The 11,954-nt window shown below is 40.4% G+C and overlaps 1 gene segment (V, D, J or C); it reads left to right on the top strand.

Moving 5' to 3' along the window:
* The first annotated feature begins 1,797 nt into the window (after positions 1–1,797).
* The window catches only part of LOC122444246, a 14,284-nt gene continuing 4,127 nt past the window's right edge, over positions 1,798–11,954 (top strand). Inside the window, 2 exon segments of the V gene segment in view lie at positions 1,798–1,879; positions 1,984–2,244. Of these exon segments, the coding sequence occupies positions 1,816–1,879; positions 1,984–2,244 (325 nt within the window).

The following is an 11,954-nucleotide window of genomic DNA, read 5'->3' as shown; positions in this document are numbered from 1 at the left end:
TTTTACAGCCATACTGAAATTCCATAATTTATTTGGAAGCCTTTTGTGGTCATTTCAGTGTTTGTCGCTCAATCATGTCTGACTCTTTGCAATCCTATGGATCATAGCCTGTCAGGCTCCTCTGTCCATGGGATTCTCCAGGCAAGAACACTGGAGTGGGTTGCCATGCCCTCCTCCAGGGTATCTTCCCCACTCAGGGATCTAACCCAAGTCTCCTATGTTTCCTACATTGACAGGTGGGTTCTTTACCACTAGCACCACCTGAGAATATCTATATGTAAATAAGAAGTCCTAAGTGATCATCTTATCATTATTAAAGAATCTCCCAGTAAAAAAAGAAAAAAATATTGGGGAAGAAACTAATTTTTCCTGACCTGGGAGACCATTAAAAAAAGACAGAAAAGGAAATAAATAAAACAACCATTTTAGGATGAAGAAAAGAAATATTTCACTCTATGGAAGTGTATTAAATAATCACTCACCTGAATGAGGAACATCTTTTGTTAACCAGAAGGCATTCTAATAAGGTGATTATTTCCTCTCTATAGTCTTCATATCCCTATGGATATTGAATAAAGGAGAGGAATTTGAACAAAAGCAAAGGGCAAACAAGTCTCTTCAGGTTGTGAGAAGCTATGAAGAGTGTCTCAAAGGCTGCTTGGGATATGATCTTCCATCAGTTCCCATGTAGCCCACTAGGCAGTGCTGGTGTATATATAAATGCTACTGGATTAAACTTGAATTGCCACAAATCTTTTGTTCTCTTCTTTTTTCAAATAAAATCCCATTAAAATCTGTATAAAACCCTCAGGTAGAACTACTAAGCCCTCATTAGTAACAGATGGGACAGTCTCAGGCTATAAAATGAAGATAGGTACTATCCAAAAGCCTGCAATGTGGGAAACCTGGGTTCGATCCCTGGGTTGGGAAGATCCCCTGGAGAAGGAAACGGTTACCTACTCCAGTATTCTTGCCTGGAGAACTCCATGGACTGTGTAGTCCATGGGGTCACAAAGAGCTGGAAACGACTAAGTGACTTTCACTTTCACTATCCAAGAAAGGTCATTTCCAGATGCAATTTTGGGTCTTTCTAGACCCAGTTTCTTTTGGTTACAGAAAAACATAAGTGAAATTTTCCTTCCATACTTATTCCAGAGATCACCTTGGATGCAAAGAGTCAAACTTTGATGAATATTGTAATTTACATTGTAATTTTTGTGCCTTAAAAATATGCATTGTTCATCTACCACAGGTACTAAGATTTCATGATCACTATTTTTAATATATTAGCATAGCATTATATTACATGTGAGAAGTTCAGCATACTTTTTTGTGTGAAACTATCACTTTAGTTTGAATGACAAATCAGTCTCCTCCCATCATTGTGAGACTTTCTGGCACCGTTAATGAAGGAAGCAAGTTTCTTAAATGATTAATGCCTTCTTAAATGCACAGCTGTGATGACCTCTGAAAGGATGTGTGTGTGCTCAGTTGCTAAGTCCTGTCCAACTCCTTGTGACACCATGGACTGTAGCCTGCCAGGCTCCTCTGTACATGGGATTTTCCAGGCAAGAATACTGGAGTGAGTTGCCATTTCCTCCTCCAGGGCATCTCCTTTTTTAAGACTCCCTGCTCAGAACAAAGTACAGATGAAGTTATTAAGTAGCCTCAAAACTATAGTGATTCTTCTCGGTTCACAAATTCTGACTGATGATGTCATGACACAGAAGAAAAGGCAAAACAGGCAGCCTATAATCAGCTTCCTGTGGGTGTCACACTTGAGGCAACAGGCCTGAGACCAGCTGCATTTTGGCCATGGCTTTGCAGCGCACTCTGGAAGCAGTGTGGCTGGGTCTCCTCTTCAGCTCTCTCTGGAAGGGTGAGTAAGCTTTTTCACCAACTGGTCTTGGAAAAATGTATGCCTTTGTTTTAAAATTTGTTTAAAATTTAAAACTCATGACCTTCTTTTTTTGTTTCCTGTAGTTGCAGAGAGCAAGGACCAAGTATTTCAGCCTTCCACTGTGGTCTCTTTGGAGGGAGCTGTGGCAGAAATTTCCTGTAATCACTCTATATCCAATGTTTATGGCTTCTTCTGGTACCTTCACTTCCCAGGATTTGCACCAAGACTCCTTATTAAGGGCTCACGGCCTTCTCAACAGGGACGCTACAACATGGCATACAAGAGGTTTTCTTCATCACTGCTCATCCTCCAGGTGCAGACGGCAGATGTGGGGGTTTATTATTGTGCTCTGAGGTACACAGAAGCAGGGAATCCATGAACAGCTGAACAGAAACAAGGAGAAGTCACAGCATTTGCAGGATGTGGAAGAAAGATGAACAATAACTGCTTCCCCTCCTACTCCCAATTCAGCATTCCCCAAGCTTTTCCAGTTGCACTATCAGAAAAAACATCTGAGTCCAAACACTATATATAGGCTTCCCTTGTAGCTCAGCTTGTAATGAGCCTGCAATGCAGGAGACCCTGGTTTTATTCCTGGGTTGGGAAGATTCCCTGAAGAAGGGTTAGGGTACCCACTCCAGTATTCTTGGGCTTCCCTGGTGGCTCAGATGGTAAAGAATCTGCCTGCAATGCAGGAGACCTGGGTTCAGTCCCAGGGTTGGTAAGATCCCCTGGAGGAGAACTCCAATACTCTTGCCTGGAGAATCCTCATGGACAGAGGCACCTGGAGGGTTACAGTCCATGGGGTTGCAAAGAATTGGACACAACTGAGTAAATAAGCACAGCACAACATATCTATAAGGTACACAGGGAAATAGGTTTTTATGGAGTATTTCAATAATGGTTCTGTAAATTCATGCTTAAAATTGTCTTTTGGATAACTGAAACACTTTTGATCTGTTTCTTTTGAAATATGCCTGGATTATTTTTGCTTTCCTTTGTAAAATGGCTGCACTGCACCACCTGTGTCTTTTTTTTTTTTTTTAAATTTTTTTATTAGTTGGAGGCTAATTACTTCACAACATTTCAGTGGGGTTTGTCATACATTGATATGAATCAGCCATAGATTTACACGTATTCCCCATCCCGATCCCCCCTCCCACCTCCCTCTCCACCGATTCCTCTGGGTCTTCCAGTGTACAGGCCCGAAGCACTGTCTCATGCCATCCGCATTACCTGGGCTGGTGATCTGTTTCACCATAGATAGTATACATGCTGTTCTTTTGAAACATCCCCACCTCGCCTTCTCCCACAGAGTCCAAAAGTCTGTTCTGTACATCTGTGTCTCTTTTTCTGTTTTGCATATAGGGTTATCATTACCATCTTTCTAAATTCCATATATATGTGTTAGTATGCTGTAATGTTCTTTATCTTTCTGGCTTACTTCACTCTGTATAATGGGCTCCAGCTTCATCCATCTCATTAGGACTGGTTCAAATGAATTCTTTTTAATGGCTGAGTAATATTCCATGTGTATATAATGTAACCACAGCTTCCTTATCCATTCATCTGCTGATGGGCATCTAGGTTGCTTCCATGTCCTGGCTATTATAAACAGTGCTGCGATGAACATTGGGGTGCACGTGTCTCTTTCAGATCTGGTTTCCTCAGTGTGTATGCCCGGAAGCGGGATTGCTGGGTCATATGCCAGTTCTATTTCCAGTTTTTTAAGAAATCTCCACACTGTTTTCCATAGTGGCTGTACTAGTTTGCATTCCCACCAACAGTGTAAAAGGGTTCCCTTTTCTCCACACCCTCTCCAGCATTTATTGCTTGTAGACTTTTGGATAGCAGCCATCCTGACTGGTGTGTAATGGTACCTCATTGTGGTTTTGATTTGCATTTCTCTGATCATGAGTGATGTTGAGCATCTTTTCATGTGTTTGTTAGCCATCTGTATGTCTTCTTTGGAGAAATGTCTGTTTAGTTCTTTGGCCCATTTTTTGATTGGGTCATTTATTTTTCTGGAATTGAGCTGCAGGAGTTGCTTGTATATTTTTGAGATTAATCCTTTGTCTGTTTCTTCATTTGCTATTATTTTCTCCCAATCTGAGGACTGTCTTTTCACCTTGCTTATAGTTTCCTTTGTTGTGCAAAAGCTTTTAAGTTTAATTAGGTCCCATTTGTTTATTTTTGCTTTTATTTCCAGTATTCTGAGAAGTGGGTCATAGAGGATCCTGCTGTGATTTATGTCGGAGAGTGTTTTGCCTGTGTTCTCCTCTAGGAGTTTTATAGTTTCTGGTCTTACATTTATTTAGATCTTTAATCCATTTTGAGTTTATTTTTGTGTATGGTATTAGAAGGTGTTCTAGTTTCATTCTTCTACAAGTGGTTGACCAGTTTTCCCAGCACCACTTGTTAAAGAGGTTGTCTTTTTTCCATTGTATATCCTTGCCTCCTTTGTCAAAGAGAAGGTGTCCATAGGTTCGTGGATTTATCTCTGGGCTTTCTATTCTGTTCCATTGATCTATATTTCTTTCTTTGTGCCAATACTATACTGTCTTGATGACTGTGGCTTTGTAGTAGAGTCTGAAGTCAGGCAGGTTGATTCCTCCAGTTCCATTCTTCTTTCTCAAGATTACTTTGGCTATCTGAGGTTTTTTGTATTTCCATACAAATTTTGAAATTATTTGTTCTAGTTCTGTGAAAAATACTGTTGGTAGCTTGATGGGGATTGCATTGAATCTATAGATTGCTTTGGGTAGTATAGTCATTTTGACAATATTGATTCTTCCAATCCATGAACATGGTATATTTCTCCATCTATTTGTGTCCTCTTTGATTTCTTTCATCAGTGTTTTATAGTTTTCTATGTATAGGTCTTTTGTTTCTTTAGGTAGATATAGTCCTAAGTATTTTATTATTTTTGTTGCAATGGTGAATGGTATTGTTTCCTTAATTTCTCTTTCTGTTTTCTCATTGTTACTGTATAGGAATGCCAGGGATTTCTGTGTGTTAATTTTATATCCTGCAACTTTACTATATTCGTTGATTAGCTCTAGTAATTTTCTGGTAGAGTCTTTAGGGTTTTCTATGTAGAGGATCATGTCATCTGCAAACAGAGCAAGAGTTTCACTTCTCTTCCTATCTGGATTCCTTTTACTTCTTTTTCTGCTCTGATTGCTGTGGCCAACACTTCCAAAACTATGTTGAATAGTAGTGGTGAGAGTGGATACCCTTGTCTTGTTCCTGATTTTAGGGGAAATGCTTTCAATTTTTCACCATTGAGGGTAATGCTTGCTGTGGGTTTGTCATATATAGCTTTTATTATGTTGAGGTATGTTTCCTTCTATTCCTGCTTTCTGGAGAGTTTTAATCATAAATGGATGTTGACTTTTGTCAAAGGCTTTTTCTGCATCTATTGAGATAATCATATGATTTTTATCTTTCAATTTGTTAATGTGGTGTATTACATTGATTGATTTGTGGATATTAAAGAATCGTTGCATTCCTGGGATAAAGCCCACTTGGTCATGATGTATGATTTTTTTAATATGTTGTTGGATTATGTTTCCTAGAATTTTGTTAAGGATTTTTGCATCTATGTTCATCAGTGATATTGGCCTGTAGTTTTCTTTTTTTGTGGCATCCTTGTCTGGTTTTTGTATTAGGGTGATGGTGGCCTCATAGAATGAGTTTGGAAGTTTGCCTTCTGCAATTTTCTGAAAGAGTTTGAGTAAAATAGGTGTTAGCTCTTCTCTAAATTTTTGGTAGAATTCAGCTGTGAAGCCATCTGGTCTTGGGCTTTTGTTTCCTGGAAGATTTCTGATTACAGTTTCAATTTCCTTGCTTGTGATGGGTCTGTTAAGATCTTCTATTTCTTTCTGGTTCAGCTTTGGAAAGTTATACTTTTCTAAGAATTTGTCCATTTCTTCCAAGTTGTCCATTTTATTGGTATAGAGCTGCTGGTAGTAGTCTCTTATGATCCTTTGTATTTCAGTGTTGTCTGTTGTGATCTCTCCATTTTCATTTCTAATTTTGTTAATTTGGTTCTTCTCCCTTTGTTTCTTAATTAGTCTTGCTAACAGTTTGTCAATTTTGTTTATTTTTTCAAAAAACCAGCTTTTAGCTTTGTTGATTTTTGTTATGGTCTCTTTAGTTTCTTTTGCATTTATTTCTGCCCTAATTTTTAAGATGTCTTTCCTTCTACTAACCCTGGGGTTCTTAATTTCTTCCTTCTCTAGTTGCTTTAGGTGTAGAGTTAGTTATTTATTTGACTTTTTTCTTGTTTCTTGAGATAAGCCTGTAATGCTATGAACCTTCCCCTTAGCACTGCTTTTACAGTGTCCCATAGGTTTGGGCTGGTTGTGTTTTCATTTTCATTCGTTTCTATGCATATTTTTATTTCTTTTTTTATTTCTTCTATGATTTGTTGGTTATTCAGAAGTGTGTTATTTAGCCTCCATATGTTTGAATTTTTAATAATTTTTTTTCCTATAATTAAGATCTAATCTTACTGCACTGTGGTCAGAAAAGATGACTGGAATGATTTCAATTTTTTTGAATTTACCAAGGCTAGATTTATGGCCCAGGATGTGATCTATTCTGGAGAACGTTCCGTGTGCACTTGAGAAAAAGGTGAAGTTGATGGTTTTGGGGTGAAATGTCCTATAGGTATCAATTAGGTCTAGGTGGTCCATTGTGTCATTTAAAGTTTGTGTTTCCTTGTTAATTTTCTGTTTAGTTGATCTATCCATAGTTGTGAGTGGGGTATTAAAGTCTCCCACTATTATTGTGTTATTATTAATTTCCTCTTTCATACTCGTTAACATTTGCCTTACGTATTGCGGTGCTCCTATGTTGGGTGCATATATATTTATAATTGTTATATCTTCTTCTTGGATTGATCCTTTGATCATTATGTAGTGTTCTTCTTTATCTCTTTTCACAGCCTTTATTTTAAAGTCTATTTTATCTGATATGAGTATTGCAACTCCTGCTTTCTTTTGGTCTCTGTTTGCATGAAATATTTTTTTCCAGCCTTTCACTTTTAGTCCGTATGTGTCCCTTGTTTTGAGGTGGGTCTCTTGTAGACAGCATGTATAGGGGTCTTGTTTTTGTATCCATTTAGCCAGTCTTTGTCTTTTGGTTGGGGCATTCAACCCATTTACATTTAAGGTAATTATTGATAGGTATGGTCCCGTTGTCATTGACTTTGTTGTTTTGGGTTCATGTTTATACAACCTTTCTGCATTTCCTGTCTAGAGAAGATCCTTTAGCATTTGTTGAAGAGCTGGTTTGGTGGTGCTAAATTCTCTCAGCTTTTGCTTGTCTGTAAAGCTTTTGAATTCTCCTTCATATCTGAATGAGATCCTTGCTGGATACAGTAATCTAGGTTGTAGGTTATTCTCTTTCATTACTTTAAGTATGTCCTGCCATTCCCTTCTGGCCTGAAGGGTTTCTATTGATAGATCAGCTGTTATCCTTATGGGAATCCCTTTGTGTGTTATTTGTTGTTTCTCTCTTGCTGCTTTTAATATTTGTTCTTTGTGTTTGATCTTTGTTAATTTGATTAATATGTGTCTTGGGGTCTTTCGCCTTGGGTTTATCCTGTTTGGGACGGGACTCTCTGGGTTTATTGGACCTGTGTAACTATTTCCTTCCCCATTTTAGGGAAGTTTTCAGCTATTATCTCCTCGAGTATTTTCTCATGGCCTTTCTTTTTGTCTTCTTCTTCTGGGACTCCTATGATTCTAATGTTGGGGCGTTTCACATTGTCCCAGAGGTCCCTGAGGTTGTCCTCATTTCTTTTGATTCTTTTTTCTTTTTTCCTCTCTGCTTCATTTATTTCCACCATTTTATCTTCTACCTCACTTATCCCATCTTCTGTCTCCATTATTCTACTGTTGGTTCCCTCCAGAGTGTTTTTGATCTCATTTATTGCATTATTCATTTTTAATTGACTCTTTTTTATTTCTTCTAGGTCCTTATTAAACATTTCTTGCATCTTCTCAATCTTTGTCTCCAGGCTATTTATCTGTAACTCCATTTTGTTTTCAAGATTTTTGATCCTTTTTATTATCATTATTCTAAATTCTTTTTCAGGTAGATTCCCTATCTCCTCCTCTTTTGTTTGACTTGGTGGGCATTTTTTATGTTCCTTTACCTGTTGTGTATTTCTCTGCCTTTTCATCTTGTTTAGATTGCTGTGTCTGGAGTGGGCTTTCTGTATTCTGGTGGTCTGTGGTTCCTTTTTATTGTGGAGGTTTCACCCAGTGGGTGGGGTTGGACGATTGGCTCATCAAGGTTTCCTGGTTAGGGAAGCTTGCGCCGGTGTTCTGGTGCGTGGAACTAGATTTCTTCTCTCTGGAGTGCAATGGAGTGCCCAGTAATGAGTTTGGAGATGGGTCTATGTGTTAGGTGTGACTTTGGGCAGCCTGTATGTTGACACTCAGGGCTATGTTCCTGCTTTGCTGGAGAATTTGTGTGGTATGTCTTGCTCTGGAACTTATTGGCTCTTGGGTGGTGGTTGGTTTCAGTGTAGGTATGGAGGCTTTTGGATGGTCTCTTATTACTTAATGTTCCATGTAGTCAGGAGTTTTCTGGTGTTCTCAGGTTTTGGGCTTAAGTCTCCTGCCTCTGGATTTCAGTTTTATTCTTCCATTAGTCTCAAGACTTCTCCAACTATACAGCACTGATAATAAAACTTATAGGTTAATGGTGAAAAGATTCTCCACCATGAGGGACACCCAGAGAGGTTCACAGAGTTACATGAAGAAGAGGAGAGGGAGGAAGGAGATAGAGATGAGCAGGAGGAGAAAGAGGGGGACTCAAGAGAAGAGAGACAGATCTACGCAGTTCTCTGTTCCCTAAGTATTCTCCATAGCCCAGACATCCGCAGAGATTCACAGAATTGGATTGGGAATAGAAGGGGGAGGGAGGAAATAGAGGTGATCTGAGGTAGAAAATGGAGAGTCAAAAGTGGGAGACAGTAATCAACACACTCCTGAGTAAAAATGGGTACTGAATATTGGATTCTTAAATGTCCAAAATTGATATCAAATACTGAAAAACAAAGATTTAAAATCTAGAGTAGAGGTTAGACTCTTAAAAATACAATATTAAAAACAAAAACACAAAAATTTTAGAAATATATATGAAGTTCGGTTTAAAAATAGGGCTTCTCTCTGTTTTTTTTTTTGCAAGGTTATAGTGAAATGAAAATGAAAATTAAGGAGTAACAGAGGAGTAATGGAGGACTTTAAAAGAAAATAAGAGAAGAAAAATAAAACAAGAAAAAAAATTTTTTTCTAATTAAAAAAACAGTAAAAACATGAAAATGAAAGTTAAGGAGTAATGGGGGGTAATAGGGAATTTTAAAAGAAAATAAAAGAGAAAAAATTTAAAAAGAAAATAAAAGAAATTTTTTTAATTAAAGAAAAAAAAAGTAAAAATATATCTAGGAATTTCTCTGGATCTGTTGCAGTCAGTGTGGGTTCAGTTCAGTGTCAGATAGCTCCTTGTTCCAGATTACACTTCTCGATATCTACAGGCCCCTTCCAGTGTAGTCAGTGTTACCTACAGGAATTTTAATCTGTTGCACCGGTCCCTTCTGAAGTGGTTCCCTTTGTTTATTTGGCTTCTGTTTGCCAGTCTCTTCAGTGTCTAATTTCCGCCCTGACACAGGCGGGCGGAGGTGGTCTCTTGTTTAGGTTCACTTGTTCAGTCGTGCTGTGGGGAGGAAGGGGCACTGCAGACAAATGTCACTGGCCCGTGTGGGGAGCACTCACAGTGTTCCGGCCACACTGGGTTTGCCCCGCTCATGGGTGTGTGCTTTCCCCGTTTACACTGCTCAGGCTCCAGGCTGCTCTATATGGAGCAGGCCCTGTGTTGCATGTGGTTCCAGTTTTTGGGTATTCCACAAAAGCACGGACTCAGTTGGGCCTGCGTTTTGTGCCTTCCCCAGCCTGAGCAGCTCAGGCAGCCAGGAGCTTGACGGGCACACTCTCCCCGGGTGTGGTGCGCCTTCTCCCCTCCGCGGTCCCAGCCTCAGCTTCCGTGCGCACCAGTCGGGTGCGTGCGCCTTGTGTCTATTCTTGGGAGCTGGCCTCTAGCCGCGACCTTCCCAGCGGGTGTTGACCATCCAGAATCTCAGGAAGTCTTTGGTTAGAAACTGGAAGCCTGTTTGCAGTTCGGTAGGGGACGCCGTCTCTGGGGCCGAGTTTGCCCTTTTCCCCTCCCCCCTGCCTCCTGCCTCCGGCGGGGGATGGCCCGGTCCGCCGCTGGCTAGCTCTTCTCTGGAATTGCTCAGTCCCTTTGTTCCGCGAACGGCCGGGAGTATGTTCGGGCCGGTTAACTTTCTCTCTCTCTCTCTTGCTATCCCACAGTTTAAGTTGCTGTCTCACATCAGCTCCCTCCGATTGCCCTCAGGGCATTCAGGCCCAGTCCTTACCCTAAGCAATGCCGCCCGGTCCTCTCCATTCCGCCCCCACTTGCTGGTGGCGGATGCGGGCGTCTGGGGTACTTTTCTGCTGGGAGTTGCTTTTAGGCATGTAATCTGTGGGTTTTATTTATTTTTCCTCCCAGTTAAGTTGCCCTCTGAGATTTGAAAACTTCCCCCAGACCCGCCAGTGAGAGGGTTTCCTGGTGTTTGGAAACTTCCTCTATTACGACTCCCTTCCCGGGACGGATCTCCATCCCTAACTATATTGTCTCTCTTTTTATCTTTTATATTTTGTCCTACCTCCTTTCAAAGATGATGGGCTGCTTTTCTGGGTCCCTGATGTCATCTGCTAGCGGTCAGAAGTTGTTTTGTGAAGTTTGCTCAGCGTTAAATTGTTCTTTTGATGAATTTGTAGGGGAGAAAGTGGTCTCCCCGTCCTAGTCCTCCGCCATCTTGGCTCCTCGTATTGGTTTTTGTGTTTTCTAAGTTGTTTTGTAGGTGTGTTGTTTTTGTTTGGCCTCCATCTTTTATGTTAAAACTCTGTGATAATTTCTGGAAATACTCTAATGAGACACTGAGACATCTATTGGCATGTCTTTGTACATGAGTAGCGCTTGTCATGGGATTCCCTGGTGGCTCAGATGGTAAAGCGTGTGCCTGCAATGAGGGAGACCTGGGTTCGATCCCTGGGTAGGGAAGATCCCCTGGAGAAGGAAACGGCAACCCACTCCAGCACTCTTACCTAGAACTGTAGGGTAGTTGCGACTTAGCAGCAGCAGCGGCAGCAGCAGTTGTGTTGTGGTTCATCGCTCAACCATGTCTGACTCTGCAGCCCCATGGACTGCAGCCTGCCGGGCTCCTCTGTCTATGGGATTTCCCAGGCAAGAATACTGGAGTGGGTTGCCATTTCCTTCTCCAGAGTATCTTCCTGATTCAGGGATCGAATCCGTGTCTCCTGCATTGCCAGCAGATTTTTTACTGCTGGCTATTTTGGTACAAATGCTTCTTCTGTTTATGGTTATCCCCAGGAGGACTGAGATACTACTACATTCTAAAATATCACAGGAAACTAATTACATAAAGAATTTTCAAAAATTTGGAAGGAGGGACTATGTAACACTTGTTTACAGCATCTTATCATTGTTTACTTGTTTGTTTATATCTTAATTTAAGCTCCTTCTGGGAAGAAGGCATGTCTTTTTAATTTTTTTCTTTTGATGAAGTCAATGTACTTTTAAAATCTTTGTATCTTGTAGACCATAATTTCTTCATTGAATTAATGTGTAACGAGAAGGTATTGAGATCATCATATGGGGTAAAAGGGAACTAACATTTCTTGAGCACCTACTGTGTGTCCAAGGTTATGGGAGAGTATCTTAGAATTTGGTTGACTTTGAGAACAAAGACAGCTAACAGAACTGTTCAGAGCTGGCCTTCAAAGGAGAGGAAGCTGCTGTGTTTTGCTGGTTGTAGGCTCTAGCTGGGCTTCCCTGGTGGCTAGGTGGTAAAGAATCTGCCTGGAATGCAGGAGACCTGGGTTTGATCCCTGGGTCAGGAAGTTCCCCTGGAGGAAGGCATGGCAACCCACTCCAGTATTTTTGCCTAGAGAAT

Source organism: Cervus canadensis, chromosome 6 (genome assembly GCF_019320065.1).
Source record: "Cervus canadensis isolate Bull #8, Minnesota chromosome 6, ASM1932006v1, whole genome shotgun sequence".
NCBI lineage: Eukaryota > Metazoa > Chordata > Mammalia > Artiodactyla > Cervidae > Cervus > Cervus canadensis.
This window is presented reverse-complemented; position numbering and strand designations above follow the sequence as displayed.